The 20,536-nt window shown below is 43.1% G+C and overlaps 1 protein-coding gene across 1 annotated transcript in view; it reads left to right on the top strand.

The window, feature by feature from the left end:
• The window catches only part of RAD21 (RAD21 cohesin complex component), a 2,133,215-nt gene that overhangs the window by 349,166 nt on the left and 1,763,513 nt on the right, over positions 1-20,536 (top strand). Inside the window, exon 3 of the mRNA XM_044067070.1 lies at positions 15,596-15,767. Within this exon, the coding sequence (XP_043923005.1) occupies positions 15,624-15,767 (144 nt within the window). The 5' untranslated portion in view covers positions 15,596-15,623. The remainder of the gene's footprint in view (positions 1-15,595; positions 15,768-20,536) is intronic.

Genomic DNA, 20,536 nt, shown 5'->3' with positions numbered 1-20,536 from the left:
TTTTTAGATATATTTTTTTAAAAAATTTGTACATCTCTAGATATAGATATATGTACATCTCTCTAGATATAGATATATATATATATATATATATATATCTGTGTATGTGTATGTATATATATATATATATATATGTGTGTGTATGTGTGTATATATATGTATGTGTATATATATATATATATATGTGTATGTGTATATATATATATATGTGTGTATATATTTATATATGTATATATGTGTGTGTGCATAGTATATGTGTATGTATACATATATATGTGTGTGTATATATGTGTGTATGTATACATGTGTGTATACATATATACATGTGTGTGTATACATATATACATGTGTGTGTATACATATATACATGTGTGTGTATACATATATACATGTGTGTATATATATATATATATGTGTGTGTATACATATATATATATGTGTGTGTGTATACATATATATATATGTGTGTGTGTATACATATATATATATGTGTGTGTATACATATATATGTGTGTATATATATATATATGTGTGTGTATACATATATATATGTGTGTGTATACATATATATGTGTGTGTGTATACATATATATATGTGTGTGTGTATACATATATATATGTGTGTATGTATACATATATATGTGTGTGTGTATGTATACATATATATATGTGTGTGTATGTATACATATATATGTGTGTATGTATACATATATATATATGTGTGTGTATGTATACATATATATATGTGTGTGTGTATGTATACATATATATATGTGTGTGTGTGTATACATATATATGTGTGTGTATGTATACATATATATGTGTGTGTGTGTATGTATACATATATATGTGTGTGTGTATGTATACATATATGTGTGTGTGTATGTATACATATATATGTGTGTGTGTATGTATACATATATATGTGTGTGTATGTATACATATATATATATATATGTCAGTCCAGCCAAAAGCCAACTTGCACCGTCCCAACAGTTGATTGGATGCCACCTCAGTTGGAACATACAGATTAGCAGATTGCCATTTTTGAGTGCTTTCCCTTTGCTTGACAGCATCCTAGGTTCACCACCTCTACCCTCTAGCAAGATTGGTCCTTTCTATTTGGAGTTTGATGGCATTCACAATCCTCATGGTCCCCACTTTCCAGAATTTAGAAGGTCTTCAGTGGACTTAAGCGATCCATTATTCCAAAGGTTACATCCACTTCATGCCAAAATAACCTACTCAAGTCTGCAAGCAGCACATTGCTATGGTAGATGGTCTCCTTTAGTGGTAGATAGAAGCTTGTTCTTGACTGACCCCCCTGTGGTGGAAGTGACATGCTTCCTTTGTAGGGTATAGGGCATTTTAAGCTGAAAAATGTCTAGGGTACCTGGTCGCAAATGGAGGTCTGCCTTCAGTGTCCTGAAGATGAGAGCAGTCCTATCATTGCAGTCTTTTTCATGGCACTCTGGAGGTGTGGTCCTGGTGTAGACACAGTATGTTGGTAGTCTGGTACATCAGCCAACAAGGAGGAACCTCTTCCTACCCCTAGAGCTGAGAATTCTTGAGAGTCTGGCAGTGAGTGATGATTTCACACTGTATTCTGTTGGCATCATATATCCCGGTGCAGTCCAGTGTTTTGGTGGACAAATTAAGCAGGTCTGTCTTGATGTGGTCTCGAAATCCAGCATTGTAAGCCATTGTCTTCAGTTTTTGGGCTAACTTTTCTTTGACCTGTATGCTCTGGTCCACAGTTGCCCCCCCAGGTCTCTTCTGTGCTTTCCCCCAGTATTTTAAGTGAGCAAATTCTTTGAGAAAGCAAGAATGTGCAAGATCAAGGTGATCCTTATTTCCCCTCTGGCCTCTGCTGCAGGATGTTCTTCGTGTTTCACTGTTGCAGTCCTAACTGTAGTGTGATCCTGCCGGCAGGCAGCCCGAGGTCGGCCAGAATCCCAAAGTCTGGGTCCGGTGTCGGCTGTACCAGCAAGTACCCTGACGTTAGAATGCAGGGGTACAATGCTGACAGCCGATGCCATCTTCTCCAGTGTTTCTTGCCGTGCGGTGGAAAGCAGCTCGCAAGTGGTTGGTTGGCGTTTTCAGACAACGTGTTTTGATGGTCTTCGGTCCGAAGTTTTCTACTTCTCTTCTCAAGCTAAGTACCCCGTTGGGGAAACTTCTTTCTTGTTCCTCCGATATCAGAAAAAGTTAATTGTATATCGTCTGGGAAACAAATACCTCATAAAGATTTCCACTCTTACTGCACAAACACTTCACTTCAAAAAAAAGCAGAACACTAACATAATCCAAGTATAAAGCCAGCTCTTTATTTTCGATCTGGTACCTCGGCCTTTCGCCTTCAAAGGATCACAGAAACAGTGCATATTATCAGAGTATAAATACACATTTTCTTAATAGTATAATTGATCTTAATTAACAAAAACATCTGAAATAGTCAATTAAAACAATTCCATTCATTTAAAGTGACATTCATATTTAAACCAACAATAAAATTCATAGTTGGTTTCAAAGTGAATTTTCAATTCAATTTTAAGGATGGAAATAGTCAATACAACAATATATCTTATTTATAAATAAATAAATAAACAGCTGAACAAATCACTGCAAATTATATAATTTAAATGTTTTAAATAGTACAAACATTTATATTAATTTCAACAATTAAATGCTCAGTTCCAAATTTAATCCGCCAGGTTTTAAAGTGTTATATTTAAGAATCATTTTTGTTTCTAATTCAAGGAATTTTTGAATAAACATACCCCCACTTTCAAGACAAAATGGCTTCCCCAAGATACAAAATTTTAAACTATTAGAGCAGCCACCATGATAGTCAACAAAGTGTTTGGCCACAGGACTGAATTCATTATTATTTCTTATGTCCCTTAAATGTTCTAGTATACGAACTCAAATCATCCTTTTGGTCTGCCATATGTACCATACATTATTGCATGAACAACCCAATATATATACTACTCCCACTGACTTACAATAAAATCTAGGGGAGAACGGAATCCCATTAATTTTACTTTAATGACCTTTACACAGATGCTACAGTGACCACAAGGGTGCGTACCTATCGGAAGATCTGATCTATCATCTCCTTTCAAAAGGTTATAATTTAATAGTTCTTTTAAATTTTTCCTCCTCTAATAAGAGAAAGTTACATGTTTAGGAAATAAATGACCTATACTTTCATCTTCATTAATAAGATGCCAATATTTCATTATCAGTTTTTCCATTTCATCCGATAGAGGGGAAAATTTAGTCACATAAAACAACTTTTCTTCCTCCATCCCATTGATGGTGTATTCTTAGATGTTCCATAGTCAACATTAACCAAACTCTTTTTAAATTTTCGATACTCACAATCATTGATCCCCAATATTTTATTTTTGCTCATTCTCAAATGGTCTATACTATAACCTCTCTGGGTTAGCCTTAGCTCAACCTTATTTAACTCCCTATGTTTTTCATTTACATCACTTGTGTGGTCAAAAATCCTTTTGAATTCCCCTAAAGGTAACGAACGCACTAGAAGTCCAGGGTGCATGCTCTCAGCATGTAAGAACATGTTAACTGAGGTGTCTTTTCTAAATGTTCTATATCCAATATTTCCCTCATTGTGATATAATGTTATATCTAGGAAATTAATCTTTTCCCTGCTATACTCAAAAGAAAAAGTCAAACCATGGCTGTTCTTGTTTAATGTTTCAAAAAATTCCAAGATATCACCCTTGCAAATCAGAAAGAGATCATCAATATAGCGTTTATAAGTAATAACATTCTTTTTATAAAAGGAACTAGGGTAAATAAATTTTCTCAAAATAACCCATATATACAATGGCATATGAGGGTGCAAAAGCAGCCCCCATAGCCGTTCCTTTTAATTGCAGAAAAAATTTATTGTTAAAGCAAAAATAATTGTGAGTAAGACAAAAGTCCAGTAGTTGAATCAGAAACATATTTCTAGGTCCATCACCTAGCATCTCAAAGACCGCGTCCAATCCCCACCTTTTATTAATATTAGTATATAGGGATTTCACATCAGTTGTCACCCAATAGTAATCATTGCACCATTTAACATGAGAAAGTTCATTTATTAAATCATGAGTGTTAGAGATATGTGCCATCACTTTACTTAGCTGTTTTTTTTAAATGGAAATCCAAAAATAGATTAACATTACTTAAAAAAGAACCTGTTCCTGACACTATTAGCCTACCAGGGGGTTTATTTAAACATTTATGAACCTTAGGTAGGACATAAAAAATAGGTGTCAGTGGATTTTTAACACATAATTTACATACATCACTATGACTAAAAAAAACAAGGCGTTCCCCTCTTTCCCACAAATTCAATAATTCAGTATTGAATTCAATTACAGGGTTCTTAGCTAAACATTTATATTCATCTTCACTATAAAGCAAGTCATTTACCATTTCACAGTAAAAAGTTTTGTTTATGATAACCCAGTTGCCCCCTTTGTCTGCACATTTAAAAATAAATTCTTTTTTAACATTCATCAAACTTTTTAAAGCATTCCATTCACTTTTATTCAGATTATATTGTTTTTGAATGTTATGAAACTTTTTCATTAATAACGTCATTTCTCTAAATATAATCTTGAAAAACATGGCAATCACAGGAACTTTTATATCCACTCTTACTGTCTACCTTGCTTAGGCCCTGACCACGACGTTTCTTGCTGTCAGTTCTGTGCCAGGTTAATTCTCACACTATCAAGCGTAGGTACGATTTGGCCTTGAATTATTTCGGTAGACGATTTAATTATAGGATGTCATCTTATACTTTACCGACAACCGGAATTCAAAAGAAACGCGAAGACAAGGATAGGCCTCCGAGGTCCAAACATGATATTTTACAGTCTGAGCCAGCTTCGGGTTCGGCTGTCGTCAGTGAGGCGCTTTTGCAGCCCTTGTCGTCTGCCACTTCGGAATCGATGGCCGACACGGACTCCCATGGGGAGCCTTCAAGGCCTAGTATTTCAACTGCTGCAGGACCTTCGGACGTCGCTCCTTCAGATGGGTCCGGAACCGCTGTGCAGGTACCGGCTTTTGAGGGGATTTTCAGGCCTTCTAATATCACTATTTCTACAAAGACAAAGGCAAAGTCAAAGACTCCTGTTAAATCAAGGGTTTCTTCACAAGCTTCCTCGGATATAGCTCCCAAGTCCCAGAAGCAATTACTTCAGATGGCTGAAGATTTACTTACAATGATTAGGGGTTCACACCCTCCTCCAGAAAAAAGGCCTAGACAAGGATATTCCTTATGATTCTTCTGATCAGGCTTCTGTGTTTTCTGTCTCTTCCTCTGACCAGGATTATTCTTTTCCTTCTTATGAAGATTCTGATGCAGAGTAATCTATTCCCTCTGCTTCTCCCCCTGAAGATTTATCTTTTGGGGAAACCTTGCATGAGATGAGGGAGCATTTTCATTGGGAAAGTCAGGATTCCTCTGCTTCCAAGAAGAGACTTGGGGAATTTCTCCTTCTCCCTCAACACAGACCTTTGGCTATTCCTCCTGTACTTGATGTTGTGGATGATGCTTTTTCTGAAGCTAACCTAAATCCTGATTCCTTGCCGCCTGCTCCTTCTAAGCCTGATAGATTTTACAGAGTTCCTGACTCCCATCAATTCTTATTTAAGAACCCTTCTGCTGATCCTGAAACTATTTCTTAGGGTTCTAGGGCTGCTAAGGCAGCTTCTTCCAAAAATCCTGTCCCTTCTGAAAAGGATTCTCGTGCCTTGGACAGGTGGGGCAAGATGATTTACACTTCTGCTACCCTTTCTATTAGAGCTTTAAACTGCCAGTTTCACATGCTCAAGTATCAGCAATTTCTTTTGTCTGTTTTAAAGCAAAAGCTCTCTACCTTTCCTGCATGTGCAGAGGACAAGGAATTACAGGATGTATTGCATGCAACTGAACAAGTTAGCAAACAGTTTACATTGTGGGTTTGATGCCTTAGAAGCTTCTTGCAGGGCTGCTGCCTCTGGTACTGTTATCAGGAGACATGCTTGGCTTCGTGAGCAGAATTTACCTGAACAGGTTAAGGCTAAGCTGTTAGATGCCCTTGTTCAGCATGATGTTTTATTTGGATCCAAGGCTGAGGAAGTTATTAAAAAGATGGAAGAAAAAGCAAAATCTATGCAGACTGTGAAAGATTTTTTACAAGTTCAGCCTCCTTGATTTTCCAGAAATTGGTCTTTTCCCATGTCTGACAGGCCTCAAAGGGGAAGATGTAGACGCTCCAGAGGTCGGGGGCAAGCTCAGGCCTCTTACAGGTCCAGACAATGGACTGCTTAACCTAGAAGGGAAGAAGACGGACCTCAATCTCAAAAGAAGCAGACCCAATGACACTCTCCGTTGGGCTACAGGTCCTCCTTGCCTGGAAGCCCCCCTCGGAGGAAAAGGTTCTCTTTTTTACCAAAATTGGGTTCATATTACCAAGGACAAATGGGTTTTAGACGTGATTTTAAGAGGCTACAAATTCCACTTTCATACTCTGCCAAGGTCTTCGGGCTGGCCGGATCTGCCAAAACATCAATGGTCAGAGGCCTTAAATCAAGTAGACGCCTTACTGGCCATGAAAGCCATAGAACCTGTTCCACTTCCAGAAATGGGAAAAGGTTTTTACTCCAGACTTTTTCTGGTCCCAACAAAACTCATGGATACCTATTCTGGACTTCTCAGTGTTAAATACATTTCTGGAAATTCCAAAATGCAAGTTGCTTACTCTGCAACAACTTCTTCCCATGCTCTCCCAGGATGTTTGGATGGTGACATTGGACTTGAAGGAAGCCTTATTTACACATTCCCATCAGGCAGGAACGCAGAAAATACCTCCTATTCAAGGCAGGTTCGACACACTTTCAATTCTCTGTACTGCCCTTTGGCTTATCTACTGTGCCCAGAGTCTTCAAGTGTTTGGCTCCAGTAGTAGCTTATTGCAGACTCCACGGAATTCACATTTACCCCTACCTGGACGACTACCTTATTCAGGCAGACAGCAAGGATCTTTTACTTCAACATCTGCAGTTTGTTCAGCGTCTTCTCCTTCTGGGATTCTCAGTGAACACAAAAAAGTCACATTTGATCCCCTCTCAACAAATGATCTTCTTGGGAGCTCTTCTAAACACAAGCTTACAAAAGAGCCTTCCTTACTCCAGAAAAACAGGTACAGCTGGCATCAATTTTCATGATCTTGGCTACTTTAACTCGGCTCACTGCAAGGAAATTCTTGCAGGCATTGGGCTACATGGCTGCTTGCATCCTGTTGATTCCAAATGTAAGGCTTCATATGAGAAAACTTCAATGGTACCTAAAGAGTGTATGGTCTCAGCATTACCACAGCCTAGAAACTATGATTCCTCTGATTCCCTGCCTCCAAAAGGAGTTCCTTTGGTGGTCAAGGGCTTGTGCTTCAAACGAAGGAAATCCCTTCCGTCTTCCTCAACCTGCTCAGATTATAACCACAGACGCCTCGGATTATGCTTGGGGAGCTCATTACCTAAACCATTGCCAGCAGGGCTATTGGACAAAGAAGCATCTTACCTGGCACATCAACTTGAAGGAAATGTTGGCAGTCCAAAATGCTCTCCTTGCCTTCCAGAGTCTTTTGCAACCAGGCCATCTACTGATTCGCACAGACAATACCACAGTCATGTGGTACATCAACAAGCAGGGGGCTCTCACTCCTGCCCCCTTTGCAGACTAGCCATGAGTCTATGGGACACAGCTCTAAATCTAAATCTGCATCTTCAAGCTCAATTCATTCCAGGAAAACAGAATCTCTTAGACAGCCTAAGCAGAAATCTTTTGGATCCTCACGAATGGATGCTGGACCCCAACATATTCAGCAGGATTACAGCAGTTTGGGGAATCCCTCAGGTAGATCTGTTTGCATCTCATCTCAGCCATCAGCTGCCTCTCTTTTGCACCAGGTCCTTCCACAAAGCAGCTTGGAAAGTGGATGCCTTGTCCTTCAGCTGGAGGAATCTTTCTGGAAATGCCTTCCCTCCTCTGCCTCTTCTGCCTCGGGTGTTACTGAAAATAAAACAGGACAAACCCAAGATTTTCATTTTGATAGCCCCAAATTGGCCTCGGCAGTTCTGGTATCCAACTTTAAGACACCTATTCCTGGAACCTCCATGGATTCTGCCTCTGTTTCCTTCTCTTCTGTCTCCCAGCATCAGGGTCAGATGTTTCACTCTCAAATCAAGACTCTCTGCCTGGCAGCTTGGCTCTTCAGGGGCCTTTGAGTCCTTCTGCTTTTCCCAAACAAGTTTTGGATGTTTTCTTAGAAGCTAGGCGCCCTAGCACTAGAAAATCCTATGCTTCTAAATGGAAAAGATTTTGTATTTGGATGCGGGATTGAGGCTCTGATCCTCTTTTGCCAGACATTTCTTCCATTTTACTTTACCTCAGACCTTTTGTTTAAAGGTCTCTCTCTTTCTTCCATTAAAATCCATGCTTCTGCTATCTCTGCTCATTACAACACGGATCCCCCCATCTTCTCTCATCAGTTGGTGTGAGAATTCTTGAGTGGGGCTAAGAATTTAAGACCTCCCAGAACTCCTCCTGTTCCTGCTTGGGATCTTAATTATGTTTTGGAAAAGCTAACTTTACCTCCCTTTGAGCCTTCTGCTGCTTCGGATATCAAGTTTTTATCCTGGAAGACAGCTATTTTATTAGCTTTGACTTCTGCCAGAAGGGTGTCAGAGTTACAAGCTCTCATGGCTGTGGAACCATACCTTATTTTCCACCAGGACAGAGTTGCCTTAAGGACCAATCCTACATTTATGCCTAAGGTGATTTCTAAAGTGGCTTTAAATCAGACTATTCACCTTCCTACTTTCTTTCCAAATCCTCAAAATAAAGGGGAAAGGATTTTGCATTCATTGGATGTGCACAGACAACTAAGGTTTTACCTGGATAGAACTAAAGATTACAGAAAATCTGATCAGTTGCTTATCTCTTATGCCTCCAGTTCTCTAGGCAAAGCTCTCTCTAAACAGACTATTTCCAAATGGATTGCTCATGGAATAAGGTTTTGATGTCCTTCATGGATGCATCTGCAGTCATAACAAATGGGTTGTCCTGTCGTCAGGCAGCCCTTCGGTCGGCCGGATTCCAAAGTCTGGTCCGCTTCGCTGATGTTGCACTTCACCCGACGTCATCTCTGCTGGTCTTCGGGTATAAAGGCATCAGCCGACGCCATTTTCCTCAGTCTTTCTTGCCACGTGGCGCCCGAAGCAGAAGCTGTTCGCAAGTGCCGGTCGGTCAGATCCAGAGATTCCTACTACCGAATACTACTTCGAAGACTTCTAAAGCTAAGTACCCTTGGGGACTCTTTCTTGCCTCAGCCGATGTCAGAAAAAGTAAATAACTGTTTAACTTGTGGGAAACAAATACCTCATAAAGATTTCCACTTACTGCCTACCTTGTTTAGGCCCAGACCACGACGTAGCTGCCTCTTTAGCCTGTGCTTCTTCAACCGGCCTAACGCTTAAGGCCGGTCGGAGTTTGCTGAACAGTTTTTCGCTCAGATTTTGGACATTATGCCGGATCCTCCGACTACCCAAATAGTTAAAAGCAAAGAAAGACCGACACTCGCGGTCCGCGGTTTCGGAAAACCACGGTTAAGCAAATCATGAGTCTCGTTTCGCCGAACCGAGAAAACCGGTCAATCCTCAGCCGAATCCATGACTACTACCGAGGCTCCTGCTACCACACTTGAATCGGCCTCTGAAGTTTTGCCTACTACTGTGGTTTCTAGTGACTTATCTGACACCATCCCTTTGGATGTCTCTACCCCCATACGACCAGATTGCAGAAGATACCTCAGATTTCTTGCAGGATCAGAGCATTATCAATTCTCAGCATTGCCCTTTGGCTTATCTACTGCGCCCAGAGTATTCACAAAATGCCTGGCATCAGTAATCGCTCATTGCAGGCTACAGGGAATCCAAGTTTACCCATACCTGGACGACTGCCTGTTACAAGCGGACAACAAAGACAAGCTGACAACAGATTTACAAAGGGTCATTTGCTTACTACAAGCCCTGGGATACACAGTCAATTTAAAAAAGTCAAGACTGATCCCATCCCAGACAAGAACATTCTTGGGTGCAGAATTGGACACAGTAAAACAAATGGCATTCCTGACTGCAGAAAAACAAGAGCAACTTCCTCTTTACTTCTTGGCATTAACAAAGCAGAACAAACTAACAGCAAGAAAAATACTGCAGGCCTTGGGCTTCATGGCATCATGCATAATCCTGATCCCCCACGCCAGACTGCATATGAGAAAGCTACAGTGGTACCTAAAAAATTTATGGTCTCAACACAGGCACAGCTTAGAAACCGAAATTCCACTAATCCCATGCCTGAAACAAGAGTTCCTATGGTGGGCCCAAGCATGCCAGTCAAACCTAGGCTTGCCCTTCCACAACTGTCAAGCAAACCAAACCATCACAACGGACGCCTCAGACCTAGGCTGGGGCCACATGTTGGACAAGTGCATACAAGGATTGTGGACTCCAGACCAGCTGCACCTGCACATAAACCAAAAAGAAATGCTGGCAGTAAAACTAGCAATCCAGAAATTCAGGCCATTCCTCAAAGAAGGCCATTTAATGATAAGGACGGACAACACCACAGTCATGTGGTACATCAACAAGCAAGGAGGCACTCATTCATACCCCCTATGCAGAATGACTCTGGACCTTTGGAATATGGCTCTGAGCTACAACATCCAGTTACAGGCAATATTTGTGCCAGGAAAAGAAAACACCCTAGCAGACATGTTAAGCAGAACCACTTCGGATGCTCACGAATGGATGCTGCACCCGGACATCTTCAAGGCCATCACAAAGAAATGGGGAATGCCACAAATAGACCTATTCGCATCCCCACTCAACCACCAGCTCAAGAAATTCTGCACAAGGACGTGCCACCCACGTGCATGGAAGGTGGACTCTCTATCCTTCAGTTGGAAAGGCCTGATAGCATATGCATTTCGACCTCTTCCTTTGATGCACAAGGTACTACTGAAAATCAGAGGAACGCCCTAGGATAATTCTGATAGCTCCGAATTGGCCAAGACAACACTGGTATCCTTTGCTGAGGAGCATGTCACAGGGGAAAATGTGGTCAATACCCCTGATGCCTTTGATGTTAACTCAGAACAACTACAACATCATGCACCCAAACCTAAAAACCTTACAACTGACTGCCTGGAACATCACTTAACAACAAGTAACCCAGACTTATCCCAAAGGGTTAAAGACATTATCCTTGAAGCCCGCAGACCTTCAACAAGAAGGAACTATGCAGGAAAATGGAAAAGGTTTGTCACTTGGAGTACTGAAAGAGGAAAAGATGTGTCAAACATAGACATTGCTAACATCCTGGAGTACTTGGCAGAGCTTCTACATACAGGCCTGTCCTATTCCTCCATCAAGATGCATGCATCAGCTATTTCTGCGGAATACAGCTTCGATCCACCTGTCTTCTCACATCCTCTACTCAGGCAATTCCTCAGAGGGATCAAGAATGTAAAACCTCCTAGGAAACCACCATTACCAGCATGGGACTTGAACTTTGTGCTAGAAAAGTTGACACTCCCGCCGTTTGAACCAGCAGCAACAGCGGATCTGCAACACCTGTCATGGAAAACTGCTTTCCTACTGGCAATTACCTCAGCAAGGAGGGTTTCGGAACTACAGGCCTTAATGGCAGTGCAACCCTTCCTAATCTTCCATCAAGATAGGGTGTCCATGAGAACTAATCCTACATTTATGCCTAAGGTAGTATCCAGAGTGTCTTTAAACCAGGCAATCCACCTACCTACCTTCTTTCCCAATCCACAGAACAGGGGGGGAAGATTGCTGCATACCTTGGATGTACATAGGCAGTTACGCTACTACCTGGACAGAACCAAAAGTAACAGAAAAACTGACCAGCTTTTAGTAGCCTATGCATCAGGAAGGGAAGGAAAAGCAATTTCCAAACAGACAATCTCCAAATGGATAGGAAATTGCATAAGATTCTGTTACTCCTACCATGGAAAACCAATTCCACAGAACATAAGACCTCATTCTACAAGGGCTACAGCCACTACCACAGCTTTCTTACGAGGAGTGGCAACCAAGGACATTATTGAGGCGGCTACTTGGACCTCCGTGCATACATTTGCCAAGCATTATAATTTACCTCTATACTCTAGATCCAGAGCAGGGTTTGCCACTGCTGTACTGCAAGGGATCCTAACTACACCATAATTTTTCTTCCTCCACCCCTAGTTTGGCTATGGTATTCTACCCATTTGTTATGACTGCAGATGCATCCATGAAGGACATAGTACAGTTTTGTACCTACCATAAATGTAGATGTCCAAACTGGATAGCATCTGCAGTCAGGATTACCCACCCGCCTTCCCCTCTGTGGTACTCCTAGGGTATTTACCCTCCTAATAGCTAGCTGAGGGGGAGTCTCTTATGGTGTATTTGTTTGTATATATGTACATACATGCTTATTTTTTGTGTTTGCCTTCTACCTTGTCTGGAAACATTGGCATTTATCCAAAATTTTGCCTTCCAAGAGGGCAACTGGCATCGGGGGCAAGATACACTGAGGAAAATGGCGTCGGCTGATGCCTTTATACCCGAAGACCAGCAGAGATGACGTCGGGTGAAGTGCGACATCAGCCGAAGCCGGACCCAGACTTTGGAACTGCCGATCCGAAGGGCTGCCTGACGACAGGACAACCCATTTGTTATGACTGCAGATGCTATCCAGTTCGGACATCTACATTTATGGTAGGTACAAAACTGTACTTTACTCTCACTTTGGTAAACAATTTCCAGGTACTGTTAGTAGTCATTCTACTAGAGCAGCTGCCACTTCAGCAGCTTTTCTCAGAGGGGTTCCTACCAAGGACATTTTGGAAGCTGCCACTTGGAGTTCTGTGCATACCTTCTCCAAGCACTACAATCTCCCTTTGTGTTCTAAGTCTAGGGCAGGTTTTGCCTCTGCTGTCTTGCAGGGTCTTCTGGCTGCCCCTTCTTCTGCATAACCTCCTCCCTCTTCACAGCTTTGGGATTCCACCCTACAGTTATGACTGCAACAGTGAAACATGAAGAACATAGTACACTTGTGTACACCTACCATAAATGTAGATGTTCGAGTGTCTTCTGTTGCAGTCGGTGTTTCCCTCCCACCTATCCCCTCTTATCTTCCTATTCCTTTGTGTTGTATTTGTGTTTTTTCTTTTGGACACCTTTTGGTTATTTTGGCGGACTTCTGACATCTGGGGCAAGAAAGACTAGAGAAGATGGCGTCTGCTGTCAGCTTTGTACCCCTGCGTTCTGACGTCAGGGTGCTTGCTGGTACAGCCGACGCCGGACCCAGACTTTGGGATTCTGGCCGACCTTGGGCTGCCTGCCGGCAGGATCACCCTACAGTTATGACTGCAACAGTGAAGACACTCTAACATCTACATTTATGGTAGGTGTACACAACTGTACTTTCCCTGTTGTCTCAAAGGACATCCTGGAAGCTGGATCACTGTCTATATGTAACACCCGTCAACCACTGTTTCCAGACAAGAAAACCACGAAGTTAACTGCTTGGTTCTCTGTTTCTAACTGCCAGATGCCGGGCTTTCCATGCCTGTCGTTCAGATTCTGTCGCCCTCCAAAAACTGAGAATATGCTGCAGCACAAGGAAGAGATTTTCCCATTGGGCTTATTCCCAAGACGTAAATGAATCTTACTCTTTCCATTTTAGATTTTCTATCAGAACTTTTTCACAATGGATCCAGTTTTTCAGCTATCAAAGTTCAGTTGACTGCTTTTTCTAGTTGCCATATTGGCCAAAACACCAGTTCTGTAGCTTCTTTAAGGACTTCTAAAGCCTTTCCTTTCTGAAGGGAACTTTCCTCCAACTCCCTGTCAGATCCCCAAGTATTGACTCCACCACCATTTGAGGCAGCATCAGTAGATGTAAATTTGTCTCAAAACAATTTTTCTAGAAGCAGTCATTTGAGGGAATAAGATTTCAGGAATGCTAGCATTTGTAAACGGCCATGTTTGGCCTTTCATAAGGTTAAGATTTCTTTAAGAACTACTACATCTTTCCTACGGTGCATTTGAAGCTCATCTAAATTGGTCAATAAATCCTGCCAGTCATTTTTCCAGTGTTTTTGAGCAAAGGTAAATACGTGCTGCATATGTTTGGCATTCATCATAAACTTAGATTATTTCCATAGAGCTAAATCTTTCAGAAAACTGCATCAGCTGTGTTGTGTTGGTCTTAACTGCGCAAAGCAGTGGACAAAGTTACTCTGTCTAAATGTTTGTCTGTACCTCGTGTACGATAAGTTTAGCTTTACCATCTAAACTTAAGGTGGACTCCAGTAGCTATCTCTGGAGCGTTTTGCTGGTACATTACCCTTTAATATCTGTGAAGCTTTGTCCATACAGCTTATAATAGTTTAGATCTCATTCATCCTTCAGCTGCACCAGTCTCTTGAATGTCAATGATACCACTTGGTTCTATTTGCTTGGGAATCTATCCCTCATTTGAATTGGAGGAATATAAACATTGGAGAAGTTATATACTTCAGTCGGACAGCATGGATCTTTTGTTAAGGTTTTCATCCAGTTCATCTCTTCTACCTCCCCCCTACCAAATTTGTCACAATTATGTCTATTGGCTGGTTGACATTGGCATTAGTGTGTACAACCCTGCCCTGTCACACAATTTGACATCTGCATTTCCATGGGAGTTCAATAAGCATGTTTGCAGTGATGCTTTTTGGGATGTATTTTTTCAGGGGGGTGAGCTTATTGTCTGAGGTACTAAGTTATAGATGAGGTATTTGTGGGTAGGGGAAGAGTTGGTGCCTTGGAACCAAAAAGCTTCATGCACAGTGCTGAGTTCTGATATGTTAAGATCCCAACAACCTACAGTTAAACGGGATAAAAATCCATTAATGTGGGTCCATGGTTATGGTAAGTCCATTACTTTAGTTTTACATCCAGTGATTGTTGAATTTGCTTGAACACCTTTTGGGATAAACTGACTTCTATTGGCAAGGGAGTTTTTATTATGTAAGATTGCTTGTCCTGTACTATCTTTAGTTTGTGTATTTCATTTAAATTGGGGATTTCCTACATGCTTTTGTCCTCTCCAGCTGTTTTTTCTGTACGAAGAGAATGAGTGCCGAGTGAATTTATGTAGCTTGCGAAAACTGCTTTACTGTTCTGTTTTGCTGTGAATGCGCAGTTTGGATAGTTTCGCTTGGGCACAACTCCCGAATTGTGTTCAGCGTTGAAGTATGTGCTTATTTTAAGAACTGTTCTTGTATTGGAGGAGTTCAATGGGGACATTTACATGAACATAAATATTGTAGCCTTTAATTTCAGTTTCTTATTGCTTGACATGCAGAAATGGGACTTTCATGTTCAGTATTGATTTTTAGAGCACTAATTGTTGAGTACTGCTGTATAACTGCACTTCAATTAACTTGACACATTTTCTCTTCTCTCCAAGGCTTGTGTGCTGAGAGGTAGCTGGGAAAATGTTTTACGCCCACTTTGTCCTGAGCAAAAGAGGGCCACTAGCCAAAATTTGGTTAGCGGCCCACTGGGACAAGAAACTCACCAAAGCCCATGTATTTGAATGTAATTTGGAGAGCAGCGTAGAAAGCATCATCTCCCCCAAGGTATGCTGTTTGAAATGTTACATTTTGCATGCATTCTGATGATCATTTAAGAAGTTAACTTTATAATGTGCATTCTTACACACACACACCTATATTTATTATATATATATATATATATATATATATGTATATATATGTATGTATATATAATAGTGCGCACACGATATAAAAAGTGTACACACCCCTTTTAAAATGCCAGGTTTTTGTGATAACATACCACAATAAAGCATTTCAAAACTTTTCCCACCTTTAATGCGACATTTAATCTGTACAATTCAATTTGAAAAACTGTTAGGGGAAAAATATATATTAGAAAAAATATATACATATACAATATGCTGGTTGTGTGCACACCCTTAAACTGATACTTTGTTTAAGCACCTTTTGATTTAATTACAGCATTCTGTTGTCTTAGCTACACACCTGCCACCATTTAGTCTCTGATTAACCCCAAATGAAGTTCAGCTGTCTTTTCCTGATATTTACTCTGTTGCCTGCTACAGCAAAGGCCATGGTTCGAAGAGAACTTGCAAAGCATCAAAGGGATCTCATTGTTGAAAGTATCAGTCAGGAAAAGGGTACAAAAAATTTCCACAGCATTGGATATAGCATGGAATACAGTGAAGACTGTTATCAAAAAAGAGAAAATGTGAGAACAGTGATGTAGCAAAGAGCTGGATTGTTACAAAGAGCTGGACTTCACTCCAAAGTTGATGAAAAGACGAGATGAAAACTGGTGAGGGCAGCTGCCAAGAGACCTCTACAGCAACACTGAAGGAACTGCAGGAATTTCTGGCAAGTACTGGTTGTGTACTACATGTTGCAACAGTCTCCCGAGTCTCCATATTTCTGGCCTCTGGGGTAGGGTTGCAAGACGGAAGCCTTTTCTTACATGCAACATCCAGGCCTGACTAAAATTTGCAAAATATTACATCTCCCAAAAGCATGTTGGAAAATGTGTCTAAGTTTGAGACAAAGGTTGAACTTTTTGGCTACAATTCCGAAAGGTATGTTTGGCGCAGAAACCCTTGGCATCACCAAAAGAACAACATCCCCACTGTCAAGCATGGTGGTGGCAGTATCGTGCTTTGGGGTTGCTTTTCAGCTGGAACTGGGGCATTAGTCAAGGTGTGGAGGCAATTATGAACAGATGATGTTATGTGATCCTATCTCGCCTACATTCTGAATGATGGGTTCGGAGCCGATCCCTCGGCTCCGACTCGGCACGCTTATGCCAAAGAGCGAAGTCTCTTATTGGCTGAGCTTACTATATCCCAGGATGCACCACCACCAGTCCCCCAGATCTCGTTTGCCGCTTAACTGCAAAGACGTGGTCTCGAGCTGGCTGGGCTGAGTAGCTTTTATTAACTACTTTTTCTGTCAGTTTTTTGTGCTTGTATATCACAAAAGCCGTTTTAACGGCTATTGCTGCCTTTGTGTACGTTTGAGTAGTGGAATTTCTTGTGTGTGATTTGGTAGAGTTTGTTTCGGCCCCCCCTTTCAATCCAGGGCCTTTTCGGTCAACCTGTATAACTGAACTTTTTAGTGTTTTAAAGTTCCCGGTTATTACACCTAAGGTTGTGTTTTACACTGTTTCTGTAAGCCTTCGGTTTTTTGTCATAAGCGAATCTACAGTTGTTAAATTTCCTGTCAGAAATTGTTTAACATCATGTCTCAAACCCCTAGGCCTTCGGGCTTTAAAAAATGTTCTAAATGTGCTTTTAAGATGTCTGTTACCGATGACCATCTACTTTGTGTTTATTGTTTAGGGGCAAAGCACTTGCAGGAGTCATGCAGCGTATGTCACGCTTTTTCCTCTAGGGTCCTCCAGGAGAGGAAAAATAAATTGATTCTTAAAGGGTTGATTAAACCCTCTTTTGAAGAAGCCTTGTCTTCCGCCCCGACTCCTGCCAAAAGAAAGGGCTTCGCTCCACCAGTCCGTCGGATCCGACTGCCAAGAGACCTAGGCAGGCCTCTCCTTCGGCTCCAAAGACTTCGGAGCCGAGGTCGAACGTCTGCCTCGATGCCTCCAGTCGACTCCTGGCTTCGGAGCCGATGGCTGGGCATCGAGAGGCGGGTCACCTTCGCCGGCTCCACTGCTCTCGGAGCCGACAAGGGTCGCCCGCTCAGACACTTCCTCCTCGGCGAAGTCTACCTCGGCACCTATGGTATCTGGTGTGTGTGTTTCCTCAGCGCCCATTCTCATCGAGTCGGCTCGTGCCCCGGCCCCTAGTCCCTTGGGGCCGAGGAGAGGTCTTCTCGAACCCGTTCTGTTTCCTCTCGGTCTTCGAGAATGTCGGATTCTGATATAGACAGGGTGCTCCAAAGACTGTTCGATTGCCCAGTCTTCCAAAAATGTCTTCCGCGTCCGACCCAGCTGGCCGCGGAGCCGAGGACCATGACCCACCCCCTTGCCATTCCTCCTCCGACTGCTTCGCTCCCGGAGCAGGTGCTCTTGGAGCCGGTGGAGATCTCAGGGTCGGCTCCGACCCTTACTCCAACCCGGGCCTCTGGTCCGAGTTTGGTACGCTGGACTTTTCGGCTGGACCCGGGGGTGAAGTTACGGGACCTATGCTATCGGTACCGAGCCTCCCTCTCGGTGCTTCGCTGCGGACTTCCGTACTATCATGGCCCCGAGACTGGACGCTCCCAGGATTCTGGAGGTCCGGCTTTCAGAGCCATGAGGAGTGCCTTGGCCAAATCCTCTTCGCCATCTCTCCGGTTTTACCAGCACCTTCCCTGGGCGTGGAGACTGGGTCTTTGGCAGTTCCCTGTCCATAGCCAGCGGAGCCCGAGGCCTGAGGTTACCCCCAGTGGGGTTCCCTCCTCCTGAGGGTTCTTCGGAGTTGTCTTCAGAGGAACCCCAAGGAAGAGATCGTGCAAGAGGAAGCACGTGGACTCCCCGAGTCTATTACATCGGACACGGATATGGATGATGCAGAGGGGTCCCTAAGTCGTCCTCGGATGATGTCTCCTTTGCAGACATCTTAGAGATCCTCAAACAACGAGGCGGCTGGATGTCCAAACCCCCTCTGCGGACGAATCAGTGCTCCTCAAGGCCTTTGGGGCTCAGCCCTCCGCCTCCTGGGTATCTCCGCCTTCGAGCTTCTGGATTTAGTTTGTCAAGGGCGTGGGAACACCGGACACCGTGGAACCAGTCCCTTCGCCCAAACAAATTCTTATCTGCTCCCCGAGAAGGAGTTCCTTACTAAAGGCGTGGCTGTAGATGCCATGGCGGTGGCATCTGCTACACAACAGGACGTGGCAGAGGCTTCAACGCCCCTCCACCCCCCTAATAAGGAGTCTAGGAGTATGGATAGGTAATGGGAAGCGCACCCTGACTTCAGCGGCCTTTACCTTAAGGTCTCTGAATTATTTGGCACATTTTACCAGGCTTCAGAGGGATCTGGTCAAGGAGTTGTCAGACTCCTCTCGGGTAACCTACCTGAGCAGCTAGCCCAGTCCGTTAGCTCTCAGTTGGCTATCCTTACGTCAATTGCTAACTCGTCCATGAGGCTCATTTCCTATGCGGCCGAAGGGGGTAGAGCGGCAGGCACAGGCGTGGCTCACGTAGACAAGCCTGGCTCCGCTTGTGTCAGTTTGGAGGCCTTCAAGTCTTCCTTCGCCGACGCTCCCTTTGATGGGTCCTCATTGTTTGGACCCAAGGTGAAAGACACCCTTACCCGCTGTGAGCAAGAGGGAAAACGTTATCTGCCGAGGGCCGTTATTCCACTCCCTTCGCCTTACCCCAAGGCCAAAGGAGGGGGAAAATGTGGTTCGAAAATCTCGCAAGTTTTTCTCCCAACAGCAGGAAGATTCCCGTCCAGAGGCAGAGGGCGGGAAATTTTTCAGGGAGACGCCGTCCCAGAGGCGCAGAGGGCCCGCAATTCTGGAGACCATGAGTCCTTTCGTGGCTCTTCAGCCTCCCACACGACATGAGGGATTGCCCGGCTGTGCTGCTCGGAGCCAGTCGGGTGTCGCTTGCCAAGCACCTAAAAGCCTGGGAGTCAATCACTCAGGACAGATGGGTGCTTCGGATAATTGCCGGAGGTTACACCATCCCATTCAAATACTCACCCTCCGTCCAAGAGAATCCCGGACCCACCACCCAGTCAAAGGGAAATAGCAGCCGCAGAAGCTTCAAAGCTGCTACAAAAGGAGTCATCCAACCGTCCCCACAGACCAAATCGGATCAGGAAATTACTCCAGGTTCTTTTAGTGCCAAAAAAGACAGGTGACCTGAGACCAATATTGTATCTCAGCAGACTGAACCTATCAGTCACGAAATCCAAATTCCGAGTGGTCACGTTGCAATCCATTCTCCCGTTGTTGGAGAAGGATGTTTGGATGTGCTCCATAGACCTCAAGGACGCCTATTATCACATACCGATACATCAGGCGTCCAGAAGGTATCTGCGCTTCAGCCTGGGAGCCAGTCATTACCAATTTTGTGCTCTGCCCTTTGGTCTCACCACAGCCCCAGGGTGTTCACCAAGTGTTTGGCAGTAGTGACGGCTCACCTGAGGAGCCTTGGATTCCAAGTGTTTCCCTATCTCGACGACTGGCTCCTGACTGCCACCACCAGGCATCTACTTATGGACAACCTCAAAGCCACCATCTCCTGGGTGTTTCCCTGGGGATTACATTCAATTGGTCAAAGTCTGTCTTGCTGCCCTCTCAGCATAAAGTTTATAGGAGCAGAGATAGACTCAAGATTGATGCGTCTTTCTTCCTGCCGAAAGGATCCGAACCTTACAGGGCCAAGTTCA

This window comes from Protopterus annectens, chromosome 3.part1 (genome assembly GCF_019279795.1).
Source record: "Protopterus annectens isolate FY-2018-M chromosome 3.part1, PAN1.0, whole genome shotgun sequence".
In the NCBI taxonomy this organism is placed as follows: domain Eukaryota; kingdom Metazoa; phylum Chordata; order Ceratodontiformes; family Protopteridae; genus Protopterus; species Protopterus annectens.
This window is presented reverse-complemented; position numbering and strand designations above follow the sequence as displayed.